The 21,157-nt window shown below is 34.6% G+C and overlaps 2 protein-coding genes across 9 annotated transcripts; one reads left to right on the forward strand and one right to left on the reverse strand.

The window, feature by feature from the left end:
* Window positions 1–446: 446 nt before the first annotated feature.
* On the reverse strand, window positions 447–4,476 carry LOC109594635 (DIS3-like exonuclease 2). The gene is made up of 6 exons (XM_020009862.2): window positions 3,289–4,476; window positions 2,229–2,622; window positions 1,340–2,170; window positions 1,102–1,290; window positions 798–1,048; window positions 447–744 (listed from the first exon to the last, which is right to left on the reverse strand). The coding sequence occupies exons 1-6, from the start codon at window positions 4,126–4,128 to the stop codon at window positions 532–534; spliced, it is 2,718 nt and encodes a 905-aa protein (XP_019865421.1). The 5' UTR covers window positions 4,129–4,476; the 3' UTR covers window positions 447–531.
* Window positions 4,477–4,799: 323 nt separating this feature from the next.
* On the forward strand, window positions 4,800–21,149 carry LOC109594650 (WD repeat domain phosphoinositide-interacting protein 2). 8 transcript variants are annotated; one of them, XM_049970678.1, is made up of 13 exons: window positions 4,800–5,076; window positions 9,754–9,999; window positions 10,058–10,259; window positions 10,328–10,626; window positions 10,748–10,897; window positions 12,826–12,992; window positions 18,996–19,088; window positions 19,139–19,320; window positions 19,374–19,522; window positions 19,572–19,856; window positions 19,911–20,183; window positions 20,230–20,778; window positions 20,840–21,149. In XM_049970678.1, exons 1-13 carry the CDS (start codon window positions 5,006–5,008, stop codon window positions 21,102–21,104), a joined length of 2,931 nt encoding a protein of 976 aa, XP_049826635.1. In that variant the 5' UTR covers window positions 4,800–5,005; the 3' UTR covers window positions 21,105–21,149. The 8 variants fall into 8 exon arrangements, with proteins under 8 accessions (XP_049826635.1, XP_049826636.1, XP_019865446.2 ...); XM_049970679.1 differs by having other exon boundaries at window positions 10,328–10,599; XM_020009887.2 differs by lacking the exons at window positions 19,572–19,856; window positions 19,911–20,183; window positions 20,230–20,778; window positions 20,840–21,149 and having other exon boundaries at window positions 4,817–5,076; window positions 19,139–19,197; window positions 19,257–19,320; window positions 19,374–19,512.
* The last annotated feature ends 8 nt before the right edge of the window (window positions 21,150–21,157 follow it).

The raw sequence follows: 21,157 nt of genomic DNA on the forward strand, positions 1-21,157 counted from the left end.
TATATTATTTCGAGTTATTCGAGGAATTGAGTTTAGTAAATATGCCAGAGTCCAAAGTACTCCGGTAACAAAAACAATTATCAACTTATAAAACACTAATCCTGTCGTATCTGCATATTTGTTTGAATTCCAGAAAACATACACAAATTCGAGTGTTATTTATTGGAGTTTTGTAACGCGCGGTCTATTTGCGTTGTGTCCCACAGCGCCTCGCAGTCTGTTAATCCCAAGGCCACACGTGTATGGTCCAACGATCGACAGTTTTGTTTTCGCTGATAAAAAAATATATTTTGTGCGTTAATAATTATTATCACGGGAAGCACAAGAAAAGAAAACCTTAACATAAAATAAATTTATTAATGATGATTATCACCATAATTGTTGCTAACAACAATAATAATCTCCGTAATATAATTTTCAGTGTAGGGCATTGGTAGAAAAACAACTTTATATGTGTCAACGAAATGTATTCTCAGAGTTTGTTATAATTAAAAAACAATAAAAACACACTTAACAGTCATAGTGTGATCTTTAAACAGGTCTTAATAAAATAGCCTCTAGCTTGTACAAATTATTTTTGTTTCTAAACAACGCAACTTTAATATGGGTAAAGAGCTCGACAACCAAAGTGATTTGTCGATATTGTTTAGTAGCTGGATAAAGTATGGAGACTTTATACATCGGCATGTCATCATTGTCAGTCGACAATTTTTCCTCAGACCACTCTGTACCTTCCGGCAATGTCTAAAATGTTAATTTAAATATAATTTAATAATTAAAATATATATTATACTTACACTTTTATTAATTCTCACTATGCTACCTGTATTTAAAACTAGAGCGTCGAACGACGCATTCTTAACATCGACGACGACTGCATCGGCTACAAACGCTTGCTGATGCAGCTTCTCGTAGTTTTCTATGTATTGCGCCAAATACAAATCGGAACACAAATCGCCCGCCCTTTTAGCGTTGTATTTTTTCGTGTTACACACTTTAGCTACTTCTTTAACGTGTTCCGTAGACCAATTTGGAGTCTCACAATATCCTAAATATGTTAATTTAAATTCATTTAAGTTTATTTTGTTGAAACAATGATACCTAGTGAGGCTGCCAAAAGTCGATGCACCATAATGTCAGCATAACGACGTATCGGTGAGGTAAAATGCGTGTACAACGGTACGCTCAATGCGAAATGACTGAAGTCAATCTGTTCGCTGGCGCAAAAATACCTTGCACGAGTCATGGGCTTTGAAAACAAATGGTACAATACTGCGCTCCTGTCCTTACCTAAAATTACAGAATTAAACATCGTTTTGTACGAGTTATTATTTTTTACCCGCTTCGTCGTCGGTAGTGTAAGTCTGTAACGACGACGAGATTTTGCCAGAAGATGAAATATCAACGAAAATTCCATATGTTTGTAAATTCTTTTGTAACTTAGCCATCATGGTTTGCTTGGGAGGCTCGTGGCATCTCAGAAAGGCAATGTCCGGAAACACCTGATGCACCCTTTCGGCCACCGAGATGTTTGCCAACAACATAAACTCTTCGATCAACCTGTGCGCCTCCTTATTCTCGTAAATGGCAAAACTAAGCGGTTGTCCGGTTTGCTCGTCCAACCTGAACAACAATTTGACCTGATCCAACTTCAGACAACCGTTACGGACGCGTTTCTCACGCAGTTGTACCGCGATCTTCTGCAAAACGTTTACGGCTATGCTTAGATCTTTGTAGGTATAATTGTTGTGAATACGCGGCAGTTCGTCATTTTTAAACTGCTTAGTTGGGTCTTCGATCATTTGCTGCGCATGCTCATACGACAACTGGGCGCAAGAGTTAATGACTGTGCGCGTGAATTTGGTCGTCAGTACTTCCGCGTTCGGCGTTATCTCCCAAAACACGGAGAACGAACGCTTGTCGAAGCCCGGCAGCAAGGAGCAATGCATGCACATTTCGACCGGCAACATGTGGTAGACGTTCTGAATCATGTAAATGGTTGTAGCCTTTTTCGCCACGCTTCTATCCAAATCCGTACCGTCTTTTAAATAATACGCCACGTCCGAAATGTGAACCCCTATCTCGTAGTTGCCGTTCGGGAGTTCCTTCACTGAAACCGCGTCGTCCAAATCCCTGGCAGTCGCCGGATCTATTGTAAACACGCATTCGCCTAAAAGAAATACAACAATTCAATATTGTTCAGTTGTTATTCTAAAAAAGTTATGCACCTCTCATGTCTCTGCGGGTTAACATTTCCTGCGGATCGATGACAGGATTCAAATTAACATCCTTAATTAGATGTTGAGCGTGTGGCATGGGGTCCAAACAAGCCTCGCTCAATAGAGATAATTCCTCCACCTTCAAATCTCCTTCTCGGCCTAGAACCGAGACCAGTTGTCCTATTGCCACTTTCGGCTTGCGCCAGTTCATAAGCTCGCCGAGAATCAGCACGTCTTTGAATGACTCAGGATTCTCGCGGAAGCCGGGCGGCCAATTTTTCGCATAGATACGCAAGTTCGGCATGCGTTTGTCACGAGTGAAGAGGATGGCGAATTCGGACCCATTACGTTTATTTCCTTCATTTATGAATTTCAGGTGACCCGTCGCCAAAGCTGGATTCACCTTAAATAAGTCGAAAGATTAGAAAATTTTACATTGGAATTTTGTTATTGATAGACTGATAAAAATTTGGATATTCAACCAAAAAGTTCTTAAACTCTTAAAAATTTAGAATTCATTCATTAAAAAAACTGATTGAAAAAAACTTGCGTCGTGACAACTCATTCAATCAGGAAAATCTATTTGTAGATATTTGATTTCTTTAGACATTTTCACTCTCAACTTTTGATAGCCTTGCTCAATTAATATGATTTAACTTCATTCATTTACAAATTTTTACTTCACTTTTTAATTAAAATTGGTAAAAATGTAGCTTCTATTATCTGATTTTTGGTAAATTAATTATTCTACTAATTTTCAAATTAGATTTTTTTACAATTCTTTGAAAACAAAAAATCATCTTATAAGATCTGTAGGCAAATATTCATGTTTATTTTTTATATTATTAACTATTCATTATATGTTAATTGTTTATATTTTCAATAAAGAAAACTGGTATTGAACAGTTATCAGTTTTTTTTTCAAAACAATAGTAATATTGCACAATACTTCAGATTGAGAGATACCATACATTAAACCTATTATTAACCTTGACAATCACCTCTACACAAGTTTTATGACAGTTATTTAAAACAAAAAATCAATCCCCTTTTTTATGAGGCAACTCACCAACTTTTCAACCCTAACAACTCTATATGATGGAGTGTTTGGTTTTTTCCACTCATTTTTGGGTTTTATTTCAAGAACAACTTCATCTCCATCAAGTGCTCTGTTCCTATCCACTATTGAGTTTATGTAATAGTCTGGAAGACTTGGGTCCTGATTATTAACATAGGCGTCATGAGCATTGTTAGGGTTGATCCTAATGGCACCCCTGATTAGTTCTCCAGATTCCAGACCATTGATAACTTGTTGTGGAGTGAAATGGTCCTGGAAAAATTCTGGTTCTTTTTTCTTCTCCTGTTCCAACTGCTTTTTCTTGTTCTTTTTGGTTTTCTTGTCTGGTTTAATTTTGTTTGGTGTTGAGCTAGTTGTTGGAGTATTCTGAAGAACAAGTGACGTGTGGTGACTTGTCATTGGACTTTTTACTTTCAATTTCTCAAATATTTTGACAATATAGTCAAATGATTCAAAAACACAAGGCCTTCTATCAACTATGAATGTTTTCAGTCTGATTTTATTGCATTTTGTGTTCCTCTTTCTAATGAATCTGCCATGATGGCCACTATTCACTGGTGCTATTTTAAAAACAAACTCGCTGTCAGCTGGATTAGTAATCAGCGACTGGTCATTAACATTCAAACTTTTTTTACGTTTGCGGCTGATTTTTCGTCGGTTTCTCTTCTCTGTTTTCTCCTTTGGTTCAATTTTCTTCAGGTGACTTTTTTTGGACGGTTTTACAAGATGATTAATTTGCAACGTATCTAAAGGACTCTGTGTTTTCAAAGGGCTGTCTTTCTTCTGTCCCATTTTTTTTACATTTTTCGTTCCACTTTGTGTTACTTCCATTTTATCAATATTAATACTCACAACTATACACAATTATTTATTTTTGCACAATTGATAATGTTATTGTGCAAGAATTTTTAGGTTATGTGCGCTACAGAGAATAAACAACGATAAATATTTGATTAAGTGATAAAACTGACAATGAAACTTTCACATTGTTTTATTCCTGTTAAGATCAAACCAAACCTGCAACATAAAAAACAATATTACTACCAACGTTGCTGTTTTACGTATAGTTTATTTTGTTTTTCAATGCAACTTGTTGTCAAACTAGGTTATGAAAATACTATATGTCAGTTTTTAAATTAGATAATAAAAAGTAAACTATTATATATTACAAATAATAACAAGTAGACTAATTTTTAATTTTAATATATATTGACTTATTGCTGTTACAGATTACAGAAATCTGTGATACTGTAACGCTTTATGTGAAATGCTAACCGTAAATTTTACAATTGGAGCAAGTTCCATTAAAAACAAACAAAAACCGTCACTATAACCGATTAGACGGTGACATTTTACACAATTATCCTTATTTTTCACGTGTCCATATTACTATTATTAAATATTTGCGAAAATTGAAAAAATTCTCAGTAATACTCAGAAACAAATAAAATTCAAAACGGTGCGTACCACCCACAGCTTACCGCGACTGCGCAAAACGAAGAATCCATCAGCTGTTTAACGAAAGCTCACAATATGGCAGACATTTAGTGTTTGTATACGGAACAGAAACGAAGGTCAGCTTTGTTTGGCACTAGAACAGTGATCGAAGAGCAGATTCACATCCAATAGAAGCGCCGAGTTTTTGTGTCTCCGTCGTTTTGTGTGCGTGTCTGTGTCGTTTCGTACGACATAACAAACCGAAAGACTCATGAATAACACAAATTTGTCCGAATCCAATGGATCGAGGAACTATTTCGTGAATTTTAACCAGGACGTCACGTAAGTGCAAGCAATTGATTCACTGTTGCAGTATTGTAGACGATTTGCGTAATGTTAAGTAATGAGTGTAACAAAGAATATTGACGTTTGCAGCGAGGCAATTTTTCGCATTTTAAACCTGGAAGAGAAAGGATTTTCAAGAGACGCGTTCAAAAGCCCGGATGGATTGCTTCGGTTTGTTACTGAGCGGTAGTTAGTGGGTCAATGGTATAACAGCGATTGAATTTCAATTGTCGCACCGTTTTCGATAGATTTTTTCAACCTCGCAACTGAAATCCTTGAATTTTCGTATCATGTCTCCGATGCGCTGGTTTTGTTTTTGATCATTTTTTCTCCTCTGGATTGTTTTTTACAGATTTGTTTTATCGTGGTTAAACTGGTTTTCTAATCGGACGGACAAAGACTTAACTTATCTACGATTTGTTTTTTTAACCCATTTTTAATAACATACAGTTTAGGCGAAATGTTAACTTGTTCATTACCAACTTTCTGTTTATGTTTACCACTACTTTAAAAAATTTGATGATTACGCCACAATGGCCGTCAAAACACCCACCTATTTCTAGTTTTCGTTTGTTGATAGTGGATGTTAAAAACGAAATTAACAAACTAGGCTAGATTAATGGCCTTGATAATCGAACTTTTTATTTATTAACGTCATCGGTTAGAATAGTGTAAAATTTGCTATTTTTTATCAGACTTTGTGCAATTCCACTTTGTTCTTCAGATTTAAACATTCATCACATAGAAATGTCTTTTATCATGCTTCAGAGTAAAGCAAATTCAAATTAATATTTACACGTATAAATTTGGTTGTGCAATTAACGAAATTTAAGCAGATTTCTAATTTACACTCATTGTTTCCCCATAAACACTTGTGCAATTGTAATGCGCGCAATTTTCGAATTTGTTTGCAAACAAACGTTGCACGTGTTACACGGATTGCGCGTCATTTTTCCAACAGTCAATATAAAAACAACGATTTGTTTTTGGCCGTCAAACGTACCCGATCCGCACCTCATTGTCCATGCATCATAAATCTCATGGACAAGGTGAAGTCGCCGAAATATGTGTGTGCGTGAATTGCAAAATTGTTTACATATGATCTGCGTTTTTATCTTTGGTTTTGTTTTGTTGTGCGTCGCGAAAAATCGTTTTGATATTGGGAACACAGTAAATCGTAACAATAAAAGTTTTTATTAAGTACGTTGACGTTTAATAAGACGTATTTCTCACGAATTACCAGATTAGAAACGCGCTCATTATCTCGATTGTTTACACAAAACGATACGTGTGATAAATAAAAAATTATTTCTGCACTTTAATCGATATCAGCTGTTAGTAGAGGGTGATTTCTTCAAGGGGAAAACTGACCCTCGATAACAAGCTATAAATCAATACCTCGAAACGCATATTGATTTTTCTGACCTGGGAAAAGGCCAGCTACCTGTAAGAAATAGGTTCTTACATTTTCAAATTTCCCAAGAAAAAGAAAATTGTCAGATATGCACTACTGACAAAATTGAGATTTTGTACGATAATATACAATACATATATCAAAATAATGTATAATATTAATATCAAAAAATATACAGTATAAATCAACAAAAATTCTAAAATTTTTAACAATTGAATAAAAAACAGTAAAAGTTTTGTAATTTAATTAAATTAATTGATAATAAATTTTCCTGACATAAATACTAAATTTTTAACATTTTTGAACGACAAAATTTATTAATTAAAACTCATGAACAATAAAAAACTACTGTGAAAGTGTGTAAGAGTAAAATTATAATATTTGGCTAACATTCTATTTTTAAATTTTGTGGATGGTACATGATTAAAATTAATGATAATTTAATAATCGAATCGAGTTAATTCGAATTAACATTACACATAATAAAATGAAAAATTCTCAAAAATTTAGTTTTCTTGATTGAAAATCTAATATTTAAAAATTTAGAGGTAAATGTAGAAAAAATTATAAAAAAAGTCATCGGAATTGTTTTGGACAAATTGCAAGTCGAATGTGAAAAGAAACTAAATTGTGATTTTTTGATTTGAACTGTAAATTTTTGGAAGTTGAAAAGTATTAAAAAACATGAAAGTTATCATATACATTCTAAGAAAATTAGAAATTTTGTAAAAATCAAATAAGTACAGTAGTAGTCATAAATATAGTAACTTGTTAAAGTAGGTCCTTCTTGAATTGGAAGCCAATATCTATATTCTTTCTTATTTTTTCTGTTATTGTATCTTCCATGCAGTTGGTCAGTATAATTGTATGACAAAATTAAAACAACATTTTGCTCATTGCTAAGTAGTGATTTCTGTCGGTTATCTATTGGCAAACTTTTGTTTATTGTAATTATTTTGAAATGAGTCTTGGTCAAAATGTTTGAAAAAATATCATTCAACGTTATCCAGTCAAATAGGAATTGTTCAGATTTTACGACTAAATAATTTGATTTTTTTCTTCATCTTCATAATATAAAAGACTGAAACCGATTTATGTACAGTAAATAACAATTTGCTACCATATATTAAAGAAAGGATGCCGTTAAGAAATGTATTTCAGCAGTAAAATTAGAAGCTCAAAGCGGATGTAAATATTTTGTTGGTAACTAAATTCGACGTAAAATTTATACAAATTTAAACTCTTTATAGCATTTCAAGAAGCTTGGAATTGTAACAAAGTATTAATGTTATATTAAACGTTACTCATTTATTCAATAAAATTCCTTTCAAAATTGAAGTTGCTGTATTGGTGTCTTGTTTAATTTATAATAAATACGTAACATTTTATAGAATAAAAAATATCTGTTTCTAGAATAGAGTATAAAACAATATTAGTAAATTAATATTGTTTTTAACAATTCATATAAATAAAATACACCATCAAACGTTAAATTAGGGTTACTTTGAAATTTGCATTAAAAAATAACGTTTTAATGTTTATTATTTTTTTCTTAAACATAATTTATTAACTTATGTAATAATTTGTGTTTATTTGTAATGGACACATTGTAATTTTTGAATGTTTATTTTATAAGCATTTATTTTTAAAATAAACGTTTTTGAAGGCTTTGGTAATGAGTGTTTACTCCTCTGGCATCAATAATAGTTTGCATACGATGGCGAATGCTTTATTCATTCTAAATAACAAACCTGTGTGAGATTATCGTATTCCTTCGTCAGTATTTGGTTCTGGAAGTCCTCTGGAATTCATTGGAGCTGGTACATGTCTCTGTATTTATTTTTTATCATCTCAAATATGTTCTACTGAATTTGAATCTAGACTTCGAGTAGACCAGGAAAATCGTCTGATTTGAATCTCATTAAGATATGCGGTTACTAAGCGACCAGCATTAGGTCTTCTCCGAATGGTTCACACATTAACATTTTCATTTCTTCATAGGTCGATTAGAAAGGAAACTGCCATAGCAATTTGGTTGGTTTCTTAAGGTAGTGGAGACCAAAAGCTGTAGTAGCCTTTCGTTGTTCTGAAGCATTCGTCGAAAATCGGAAAGGCTAACACCGTAGTTTTTAGTGGTTTCGTGCCCTCCATGGGATTAATAGACATTTTTAATCAAAAGATGAAAACATGAATTCTATAGAGTAGTCTACGGCAGTGTGAAGTAAATGTATAAAAACGTGCAAAAAGTTCAAAATAGTGGATATTTACGATTTGTATGCAAAGTCATTTTATTGTGTAGAATGTACATTAAAACATATAATTTTTGATTAATATTACTTTAGAATTCAAATCATCCTAAGCTGAAAAATTCTCCCAATGTGTGTCCCTAATTTCCAATAATTATGGCCATAATATTTAACGTGTTAAAAAGTTGCTATAGTAATGACCACTACTGTGTATCAATAATCCTGTGTATACATATATAATATAAATCAACAAAAAATGAAGAAAAAATCTGTGAAAATTTGTAAGGAAATGAAGTCATAAAAAATCTAACTAGACAATTTTCTTAATTGAAACTTTAATTTTAATTTCAAATTCATGTAAAATAAAAAATTTGTAATGAACAAAATGTCTTTTAATTCAAATTTTGTACTTCTAGTAATTAAAAAAAAATTATTAATTTTGAAATATGATAAGTAAAAAAAATAAATAAATAAAAAATATAATAATATAAATTTGAAAATTTAAATTTTTAGAAATTCAAAGGTGAAAATGAAAAAAAATAATATAAATCATCATTTTTGGGACACGATATAAAAAAATTACCAAGGTTAAAGGGCTAAAATAAACAAAAGTGTAATGAAATTACAAAATATCCAAAATCATGAAATATCAATTATGAAAATTTCTGAGAAAATGAAGTCAACCAATTTGACTGGAAAGTTTTCTTGTTTGAAATTCTAAAATTTTAGTTTAATGGCAAAATTAAGTATAAGTTGTGAACAAATCTTATAGGAAAAAAAAATTAAAGTAAAAAAGTATGGAAAGAAGTGGAAAATTTTGAAAAAAAAGTCCATATACTACCAATAATTTCGTAAAAAGACAAAATCAGCAAAAATTTCAACAACTTTCATTCGAGTGTGTATAAATTGTGATTTTAAGGATTAATCGTTTTTAAATATGTTCTGTTCGTTGCTTTATACCATGCTTCATTTTATGAGATTGCATTTTATAAATATATGTGTATATGAATTTAGGTCGTTGGCGGTGGGCTGCAGGAACGGCTACAGGCTGTTCTCGCTGAATAATGTCGATCAGCTCGAACAGATCTACAGCAACGGAACTGAAGATTCGTGCGTTGTCGAGCGGCTGTTCAGCAGCAGTCTTGTCGCCGTTGTGTCACTCGCGGCCCCCCGAAAACTCAAGGTTTGCCATTTTAAGAAAGGGACCGAGATCTGCAACTACTCCTATAGCAATACTATACTGGCTGTGAAACTTAACAGGTAACACATAATAACATAATGATTTTAAATCCATAATTTATCTAATACTCGTGCTTAGGGCGCGTCTGGTGGTATGTCTGGAGGAAGCCCTCTACATACACAACATTCGGGACATGAAGGTGCTGCACACGATACGCGACACGCCCCCGAATCCCTCGGGCCTCTGCGCCCTCACGATCAACAACACCGAGAACTGTTATCTGGCATATCCCGGTTCGTCGTCGATCGGCGAGGTGCAAATTTTCGATGCGAACAATCTGGTAATTATTTCCTTAAATATTCACCGTAAATATTTATTTTATTAATTGATGCATTAAATGAATTGCAGCACGCCAAGACTATGATACCGGCGCACGACAGTCCGTTGGCTGCACTCGCGTTCAGTCCGAACGGCCGTCGGATCGCGACAGCCTCCGAAAAGGGCACCGTCATCCGCGTGTTCAACGTGGCCGACGGCGCTAAGCTGTACGAGTTCCGGCGCGGCGTCAAGCGGTGCGTCGCGATCAGCTGTCTGGCGTTCAGCATGTGCGGCCAGTTCCTCGGCTGCAGCAGCAACACTGAAACGGTGCACGTGTTCAAGCTGGAGGAACCCCGGGACAGGTACGATCCTGAAAACGGTGAATCAAGGTGATGTCTCTATATATGTTTTTTATATTTTAACTTAGTCTTTGGTACCGGTTTCGATATATAATATATAATTTGTTGTTTTTTCTTTCGTTTGGCTTATTTTGTTGTTTTGCCGTTTTAGCCCGAGGCGTAGCGTGGACGAGAGTAGTTGGATGGGCTATCTGTCCAATTATCTGCCCACCCAAGTGACTGATGTTTTCAACCAGGGTAGAGCGTTCGCGACTGCGCACCTGCCCATTTCCGGTGTGCGAAACGTCATAAGCATAGTGACGTAAGTAACTTTCCACACGTCTTGCTTCAATCCATTTTTATAGAAGATTAATTGTGACACAATTTTTAGAGATAAAATTATTAAAATTCACGAAAAATCAAGTTTTCAGAATAAAAAAATCAATATTTCTTACAATATTGGAAAATTTTGTAATATTTTTTAGGTATGAAAACGTTCTATAATCATTAAAAATGAATAAATGAAAATTTAGAAAAAAATTATAAATCAAACTTCAAATTAGTTTTGTTTGTTCACATTTAACATCTAAAATTTTAACAATTTCAATTGATATAAATATTAACTTTTTAATATTATTAAGGTACAGAAATCATAAATATGATCCTACAAAATTTTAACAATCATAATTAAAGGATAATAGTATTTCTTGAAATTCTTTCAGAGGACGCAAATATCAAAAATCATTAGATATTAACAATTTTGCATGTTTGATACTTAATATTTGAAAAATTTTGTATCAAAAAGTGTCTATATTCATTAAGAAACAAATGTATATACAGTCGAACTTCGATAACTCGAACCATGATTTGCCACAAGTTATCAAGACTTCTCGAGGTCTTTCCTTTCCGTTGATACCTGTCTTATGTTCGAACGGCATTCTCTGTTTCTGGCATTCTAAGACCAATTATCGATTGACTAGAATAATGCAAGAAACTTTTACAATTTACTTGATGGTGTTTACTTGATTACATCATCCTAAATTCTAAATGGAAGTACATTTTATTAAGGGTTTTTCCAAATAAATGTCTTAAAGACAATCCCTACCATGATAATGCTGATACTAGGCTTCCCGTGAGAAAACCTATGTTTGAAAAAGTCGACAAAGCTATTCTAGAATGGTTTAATCGTAACTTTTTTGAAAATGAAAATAAAAACTTTACATGGTTAGTATTAATTGAAAGTCTATATTTATAGCATTATTAAGGTAAAAAATATTAAAATAATACCAAAAGTTTAGTTATTATCAAAACATCTAAATTATTTAACAACAATGGATAAAAATACCATCATTAAATTTTTACCTTTTTAAACTACACAAATAAGTTCTCGTAAAATTTTCAAATAACCGACAATAAGAGACAAAGTTTTCTTGATTCAGGACAAAAAATATAAAAAAATTTAAAATTGGCAGAGACTGCCGATAGAAGTGAAAATTTAATATTAAAATTTGAAATTTCATAATATTTGAATTAAGATTATCAACATTTTTTATTATTCAGATATATTATGGGCTGTACAAGATCATTACAAAATATAAATACAATTCAATAGAAATAACAATCATATTATTTATGGATAGTATTTGTATTTACTTAAATTTCAACGTACTTGATTTTTAACATTATTTTAATTGTTTGCGTCATTGTCATCATTAATTTCAACAATACTTTTTGTACTTTCAATTATTTCATTTTGTTCTAAAAAAGATACAAGAGGCTTATGGTAACTAAAGTAAAAAATGAAAATGTTTGAGTCAAATTTATCTTAGTATCGCGTAAAAACGGCATCGATTGTCGTTTTATATTTTGTAGTACTGAGTTTTCGATCATTGGACATGGCCATTCAATTAATAATCAAACTAAAACACTATTTCAATAATGCACAGTATATACACATTGAATTTTCCACTAAATCTATTCAATTTCACTTATAAGATATACACAGCGTCAGCTGTATAGCTACAGATATACAGCTATAGACATGTCGGTGACGCGAACGCACGAGATTTCACCCATCCAAAAAGTATCTAAGGCGTATAGATTACTGCGCGTGCCCAATTCATGAGCATCTCGGTGACGCGAACCCGTAAGATTTTCCCCTACCAAAAAGTGCCCAACGCGGCTAAAGTTTTCACTACAAAAATCGTGCATATATTCGTTATTCATATTGTTGTTGTTGATTGTCTGCAGAATTCAGAATCAGTTGAGACTGCTGGTGGCGACAGAGGATGGGATGCTGTTCGTATACAACATGGACAGCGCTGACGGCGGTGACCTGACGTTGTACAAGCAGCATCGCATAGACGAATTCTCCGAGTCGGACATCGATCGATCTCAACCGAGGAATATTGAAGGAGGTAAAGCCGAGACCTAAAATTTCCAAAAATATATACCACTTGGTCCGACCGGACCGTTATTTATTTACTACTATTTGTTTCTGTTTAGTTGTTTTTAAGTGTGGAGCGATGAGTTTGTTTACGCGTAGCGGCGCGTGATGAACAAGAAAAGACTTCTGCTGCCTCATCTGTGATATTTTTCTTGTTCATCGCGCACCCCGACGCGGCGAATTCTGTCCCTTTTTTATAACCGTCTAGTGACGATTCCAAAGATGTTTTTTTTTAAATTAAATATAAAACTAGTGTATTAGGTTTGTTTGAGAGTCGTCCTCAAGTCTTGCAACAATAAAAGGCATTTGAAAAAGTGAGACGATTGAATTATTTGGTCCTCTTACGATAAAACAGTGCCGACAGTATACCTTTCGTTTAAAACAGTAGATCTATCCTCTTGTAACCTTTTTTTTGTGTTGTTTTTTATAGTTTAGTACACAGTATTCCTCACCTTCAGAGAGTAACCAGTATGTAATGTGCTAGTGTTCCCGATTTTTTGAGATTTTGCATGAGTTTTAACACACATTTTTTAAGTAGTGTTTTTTTCTCCCTGTAGATTTGACGGTTGGTGCGGCGTTAACACGTTTGTTTCTGAATGAGTTATAGATTTTTGGATTCTCGAAAATGTAGAAACGGTAGAAACTAACAAAGTTTTTAATAAAAAGTTGGAAACAGTTGTTAACTGATATTATAGTATATGCAAATATCAATATTTATTAAATTTAATACAGATGTTTTATTAAACTAACAAGGTTTATTATAATACAAAATATTCATCATTTATCCTTGAAGGACAATAAACTGACAATGTATTTTAATAGAGTTAGACTGGATTTACCCAGGATATAGAGGAATACCGCTAGTGCACCGTGTTGATCTCTGCTACCTTTGCCGTTGTGACTTGCTATGTGGCATGTGCAACATTTACTACTTCTGACGTGACCCGTTGATAAATAAAAAATACCTCATTTTGATGCTAATCTTAGGTAAGAACCCGATTTCAAAATTTGCGAGAATCTAAAAAAATCGACGAACTTGTTAATGCTGTATCCGCCTGCCTTGTGCCGAGTCCAGTTTTTAAAAAAAAAATAAATACATATAGTAAAAACAAGCTCTCATCCCCGCCCCACACAAACACAAAAACCATCCTTAACCAACCAACCAACCAACACAACAAAAAGCTGTAACCACCAACCAGACCGTACCCGAAACCCATTGATTTTTTCTGTTGTTTCCCCGCAAGGCTCTGCCAATCTAGGCAGCTACGCTGGCATCGTGAAGGGCAATCCGGCCGACCAAATGTCAGGTACGGGTCAGTATAAAAACAATAATTTTACTTTAATTTTTATTACACATTCGTTTATATCCGATTCAAAATTTTTTACGGCAGCAAAACAAATCTGTTTTATGTTGCTTCGATGATATCGGTTTCAAATTTAATCGAGATCGTCGACATATCAAAATTCTTGCGTTTAAATATCACGTGGTGGCGGTTTCGGTTTGCTGCTCTGCTCTTTGCATGTTGCGCTTTTATTCAAACTAAAAGAAGACACGCTGATTTTTTTTGTGATATTTATATTTACCAATTTTGATATGGTGTTCGAAATAAACTGTTTTTTTGTCGACCAACTTTTGAGTTATTCTGTCGATTATCATTTTTATCGAAAGGGAAAATGCTGGGGACGATTAAAAACGCCACAGTCAATAATTTTTATTTTCCAATTGGTTACATGCAAGGAACAATCGTATAAACCTTAAAATCGGGCAAATTAACACAAAGGAATGTTGATTAACAATGTAACATTTCATTAAAAATAGCCATTTCACTGATAACAAAAACCAAACAACACCAACATCGATTAAATCGGTTACATAAACATTTAAACTGCGCCGAAATCACAACGTGCACTCACACACTACACACGGTTACACTGAACTTTGTCGCGTCGAATTAATTACGATTGAACGAAACGAAAAATTACCTTCAATTTAACCCGTTTAATAATTCACATTGGAGCCGCGTACGTGCACGAAGTCACACTGGAACCTTGTCCCGGTAGTGTTGATGCACTGAAACGATGCGTGCGTTTTGCACCGCGGTTGTTCGATGTTTGATAAGTGTGCGGTTTCCTAGTTTCAAAGATTTTTTGTTCTTTTCAATTCAAATGTTGTAATTGCGTAGTTGATAAACGAAGATAAAAATAGAACTGGGTTACCTTGATTTTGTCATAGAAGTGCATTATTATTACATTGGGATAAAAAAAACAGTTTGTTTCGATATTATTTATGTTTGTACTTATATTATTATAGTGACGAACAGTCGTTTGTGATTCGTATATTGTCCAGATTGTATAATAAAAATTGCTTGTTCTATGATTAACGGTTATTTTTACACACATTTTCAAATGTCTTTTCATCGAGACTTCTATCACCCGCTTTCTGTCCGAATTGCAGGAGTCGTTTTACGTTTTACAAAATGTATCCCAGGCGGAATAACACGTTCAGTTATCACCTGTTGCGTTTTCTTCCGCCTTAATTAACCTATTGTGCCGGGCCAATTATGTTTTGAAACTGTTGTTGAGGTTGTCAAAATATTGTTGGCCGAGTTTGTTTTTGCATTTTATTTTAAATCTAATCGTGTGTACGCGTTGCGTAGAATCGGACAAGATGCGAGAGATGGCGGCAGCGACTGAGTCGCCTCCGACTGGCGGCGCCTTCCAGTTCAACGATGACCAGGAGTACCCGCCGCTCACTCAAAACGCCGACTGAGGACGTCTCCCGCTGCGCGCGGACGTCGCACTCCACCGGCGCGTCCGGCACGCCTGGCTCGCCGTGCTTGTCGTCCATTTGGCCGTGCGGCTCGTCGAGGACGCCGTCCTCCATTTCGTAGGGCTCAGCGACTAATAGGTGGTGCGAGTTCTGTTTTGTCGCCGTGGCCCGTTGTCGCTTCGCCAGATTGGGGTTTGGAGCGTATGCGGAGTCGGCTTTTCATTTGTTTCGCAGTCTCTGACCTACTTGAGGCCTGTTCCTTTTTTTTGCATTTTATTGATTTGTGTTTCCGCCTTCTGCGCACGTTCTACCCAATCCGGCCTCGTTTCCATGTTGTCGTCAAATCGATGTGTCAAAATTTTTTGGTTTTTTCAAAATTTTTTTTCCTAGTTATTAGTTCTTAATTTAGACTATATAAAAAACATATAAACATATATTTTGTGATAAAATCGGATGCGCCCAACAAAACGAAAAAAAAAAAAATCATAAAAAAATTTTGAAAACCCATATCATATATGTAAGTGTTGACTGTTCACATTTTTATTTAGTTTTATGGCTACAACGCAACAGACCCAATTATATTATTGTGTTTATGTTCGTAAATAGGCTTTTTAATTCATTACGCTTGTTTTTACAAATCGATTGCGTTGCGCCTAGTTTTCGTACTTTTAAGGGCTCCATATAAGTAAGTAATTGAAAAATGTGAAAAAAATCTTAAGATATAAAAAAGGCTGAAAATTTTTATAGAGGTAATCTGGAGTATATGAAGGGTCATTTCCGGACAGACTCGGATCTGTTTTATTAGTTTAATTTTATTGTAAATATCGATTAATGTTTGTGTAGGCAATTTTTTATGATTAACGACCAGTAACGGTATGCGTTTGATGAATATTTTGTGCCGTGTTTATTTTCCCGCTTAAATCTGTGTAACTGTTATAATAAATGTTGACGAGCAAGTACACCATAATATGAATGTTTGACGTTTACGATAGTCTAGATTAACGTTTAAGCCTAATTGGTGTACTCTGTTTATTATTTTTTGTTACATTTTTTTCTGTTCTCTCTATCTCCAACCTGTGACTTCTCTTCAATCAAAATTCATTCAAATAATGTGATTACATAATTTATTAACCCTGGTTTACTGGTGAACCAAAGCCATGTTGTGCCCCTTATTTATCTTATGCCATGAGGGAGTGGCCATTGTTATCAGCAGTAAATTAATATGTGTAAATTTATTTTTGCGCACATTGTGCTTTGTATATAACTAGAGGTAAGAATGTCAAAAGTATAAAAGATCATATGTAGTGACAAGAAAGTGTCTTGATTTAGTATTGCCACATTTTGTAACGAGCTGCTATATAGATTATGTTTACAAAAATGAATGGAAGATGTTATAATATACTACTTTTATTGTACTTTGTTGTTTTATTAACCTACAGTAGGGGTTACCACCTAATTGTCCACAAAAAAAACATTACGAGTCCATAAGGATTTTTATTAAAATACTACATATGTTGAAACTAACATTAATATTAATCCCTCTACAAGCGCCAACAACTTGACGAAACCACTCCTTAAAATGCGAAATTGTATAAAATCTCATTATCAAAGACGGTTTCTTACTACTTCGATTATACGTTGTTTTACTAATCTCTTATACAAAAAAAAATAATCATTACAAATCCTGTAATTCCTTGAAAAAAAAATATAATATTGATATAAGTCAATTCTTGAAATTAGCATCGATTTTGTCCCTTCTAAAAGTGGCAATTTGTCTGATCCATTTTTCAAAATACGAAATCCTAGTATAAACTCTCGGATAAATCCCATTCGCACAGTCTGTTTCAAATGAAACGACCCCAATTACGACGTTATCTTGGAACAAAGGTCCGCCAGAGTCGAAACTACAACCCTCGCTGTCCTGCAAACTGGTCCCACAAATCATCGTCCGATCGATGTCCGCGTTCGGAAAGTACTTTTTGCAACTGTCGTACTGCAGGAGTCTCACATCGATGCTGTACAAGTCGTCCGTCGCTTCGTCGATCTGCGAGTTCCAGCCGAGCGCCAGGGCCGTGGAGTTGGCGACGTATTTGTACGTGAATCCGGCAATCGGCACCGGAATTTCGTGCGTCTCTGTGAACGGTTGTCGCACCTTCACGAGGCAAATGTTGTGCGTTACGGTTTTCGGGGTGTAATTGCCGTGCGGCACGATGTCGATTACGTCGTGCGGTATACCAAATTTCCAGCGGGCCGAATTGCTGGACACCTTAACGTTGACCAGAGGATAATCTTTGACCGATTTGCAACAATGAGCCGTCGTAATTATCCATTGTTCGCTGATAATCGTGGTGCCGCACATTAATAGGAATTTGTTGTATTTCATCACCACCAAAGCCGCCATGAATTTCGGACGCAACATTTTGGTTTGTCGGGTTAACAACGACGACAGCCTGTTGAACTCCACGTTCCCGGCCACCTCGACGGGCGCATCATCATTGCACTTCTTCATCTGCATCATGATCCCGGTTAACAGGACAAGATTCAGCGAAGAAATTATGACTAACGTCGTAACACTGACGCACGTTAAAGTGGACATTGAAATTTTAAAACGCGCTCATACCGACTGAAATAACTGAAGCTATTTGTGTTCTTTCGAAAGGGTTAAACGACCCCGGAAAACTCGCATGTGTGGAAATGCAGCACGCGATCACAATCGATGCGAATTGCATACGAGTTTAAATTCGGAAACAATTTTTTTTGCTGGTTGTGCGCATGTTCAGTTAGGCGCTAATTTATTTTCTCGCCTGTCTATTTTTATTAATGTTAGTTTGTCGAACTGTCCAACAAATTATTGGGTATTGACAAATTATCCATGTCGATTTTTTACAATTAGTGTGGATATTTTTGTTGTCATGTCTTGTCACCGTCGAGATTTGTTGAGGGTTGATTTTTTGCATGGTTTTGTCCCTTTTTTCTGTACTACCTTTAACATTCAAAGTCACACTATCAACTATTTTTAGACTCGTCCAGTAACTTAAATTTAGATTAATTAAAATATGTCATGTTATAATATTTATTTACTAGAAATAGACATTGTGTAAACAAACTTAAAATTCTGCGATAAAACAGAATTTTTTGGAAGTCAAACTGTAATATTAAAATAGATTTATTATATGTTAGATTAAGTTGTTGTTTATTTTTTAGACAGGATATACGAATTATTACGATATCATTTTCACGCTACAAGAATGGCTTACATGAAATATTTAGAACCGTCCCTTCAGTTCATTACTCAATGTAAGAATTAACAAATCTTTAAAATCAGAAAACAAATCAGTTATTTGTAGTCTGGAGGGTGACAACAACGGAAACTACTGAAGAAACTATAATAATAGGAAAATGTGAAGTGTGTCAAGCTGAAACAAGTAGACAATGTTCTTCTTGCAAATCAACTTTTTATTGTAGCGAGGAGCATCAAAAACAAGACTGGGAAAATCATAAGATAATTTGCAATATCACACCTTTCGAAGTACATTTTTTCCCTCAAAAAATCATTCAATTTTCTCATGTCCCTCATTTCAGATTGTGGAAGTATCAGAAGGTAAAAAATACTTAAAAGCCCCCAAAGATTTGGAGCCAGGCGAAGTTATTCTCATGGAAACACCTGTGGTTTTCGGTCCGAAAACTTTGAGAATATCAGAGGGGTCATTCCCATGTGTTGGATGTTGCAGGTTAGAACCTATTTACAAAGTTAACGCAAAACCAAAACAAACTTTTTAGATTAATTTCTACAACAGACTGCAGCAAATGTCCTGAATGTTCGTGGCCGATTTGCAGTTTGGAGTGTGCAGGATTAAAGGACGAGAGACTCCATGGAATGGAGTGCAAAGTTTTGAGACTGAGGCCACCTCAATTAGAAGTATCTTTTTATGATTATTACAGATTTGATATATTGATTGCTTTGAGGACTTTGTTCCTGCAAAAACTCGAGATCAATCAATGGAAGGAAGTTATGAGCTTGCAGTCGCATATGGAGAAAAGAGGCAGCGAAACTGACGTTTATAAGTAATGTATAAATATGTTTGATAAAGTACCACAAATATATAATTTTTGTTGTAGAATCGTTCAAGAAAAAGCTCAGTTTGTGGAAGACAATTACTTAGGCTTGCTCAGAGCCTACGAGCATGAAATTGGAGAAGAGATACTTCCAGCAGTACCAAGCGATTTGATACATAAAATTTATGGAATAATTCATGCGAATTCTGTGGAAATTAATATAGAAGAAGTTTCTGCTCAAGCTATTTATTCCACATCGAACTATATTGAACACAATTGTATTCCTTGCACGTCTGATCAAGTGGACGTCCAAAATCAATTCCAAATTACCTTCAGGTACTATAACCAATAAGTTTACCTCACGTTATTCGTAAATTTGTAGGGCAACTCTCCCGGTAAAAAAAGAAGAGCACATTACCTCTTCATACACGGATATTTTGTTGGGAACGCATGCGAGAAGGTTGGATTTAAGACAACGAAAATATATACAATCATGCTCTTGTGATAGATGCAAAGATCCTACGGAGATGGGATCGTTTGTCAGCGCATTGAAATGCATCGGCTCTGAAACTGATCCGTGTGGAGGGATGCAGCTGCCGTTAGATCCCATCAATGAGGAAACCGATTGGAAATGCGATAAATGTGGAATTTTGTTGCCTAACAACGAGATCATGAAGTTCGTCGAGCATCTGGGAAAAGAAGTTGAGAAGGTGATGGTTAAAGATGCTACTACATTGGAGGAAATGGAGGAGACTTTAGAAAAGCTTATGAACTTTTTGAATCCCAATCATTATTTAGTATACAGGATGAAGTTTTCTATGATCAAAATGTATGACAGGGTGGAGGTTACCGAGGAAGTTCTGCAAAAGAAGTTGAAGATGTGCGAGAATTTGATCGACATTACCAAGAGAATCGATCCTGGAAACTCTAAGTAATGTTTACCATTTCAGTTTCATTAACACACAAATTTAAAAACAATAACTTTTTAATAGGTTGACGGTGTATCTATCGGATTTGCTGAACGAACATTTCAAAACGAAAAAGTTAATGTTGCAGAGAAGTTTTAGCATGGAAAAGAAGGAGGCTGTTTGTTCTAATATTAACGAATTGTTGGCGATTTTAGAGGGGAATAAACACATACTTCAGTACAATTCTAGTGATTCGAAGCAGTCAAAAATATACTTAGAAGTTTGTGAGAATGAATCGCAGTTCAAAAATTGGTTGAGTGAAAATAATATTATTATAGAGTATCAGTAAAAATGTTCGAGTGTTGGTTGTTTGTTAATAAAGTTTGCGATGTGACACAGCCC

The sequence above is a fragment of the Aethina tumida genome, chromosome 1 (assembly GCF_024364675.1).
Source record: "Aethina tumida isolate Nest 87 chromosome 1, icAetTumi1.1, whole genome shotgun sequence".
NCBI lineage: Eukaryota > Metazoa > Arthropoda > Insecta > Coleoptera > Nitidulidae > Aethina > Aethina tumida.

Bases quoted from the DNA above. Each gene is read 5' to 3' on its own strand.
- LOC109594635 (XM_020009862.2), bottom strand. From the start codon at position 4,128: ATGGAAGTAACACAAAGTGGAACGAAAAATGTAAAAAAAATGGGACAG. The intron at 2,171-2,228 runs GTGCATAACTTT...TATTTCTTTTAG, and splicing joins AACCCGCAGAGACATGAGAG to GCGAATGCGTGTTTACAATA. The intron at 1,049-1,101 runs GTATCATTGTTT...TAACATATTTAG, and splicing joins ACTTTTGGCAGCCTCACTAG to GATATTGTGAGACTCCAAAT.
- LOC109594650 (XM_049970678.1), top strand. From the start codon at position 5,006: ATGAATAACACAAATTTGTCCGAATCCAATGGATCGAGGAACTATTTC. The intron at 12,993-18,995 runs GTAAAGCCGAGA...TTTATTTTTTAG, and splicing joins ACCGAGGAATATTGAAGGAG to ACAGGATATACGAATTATTA. The intron at 19,523-19,571 runs GTTAGAACCTAT...CAAACTTTTTAG, and splicing joins CCATGTGTTGGATGTTGCAG to ATTAATTTCTACAACAGACT.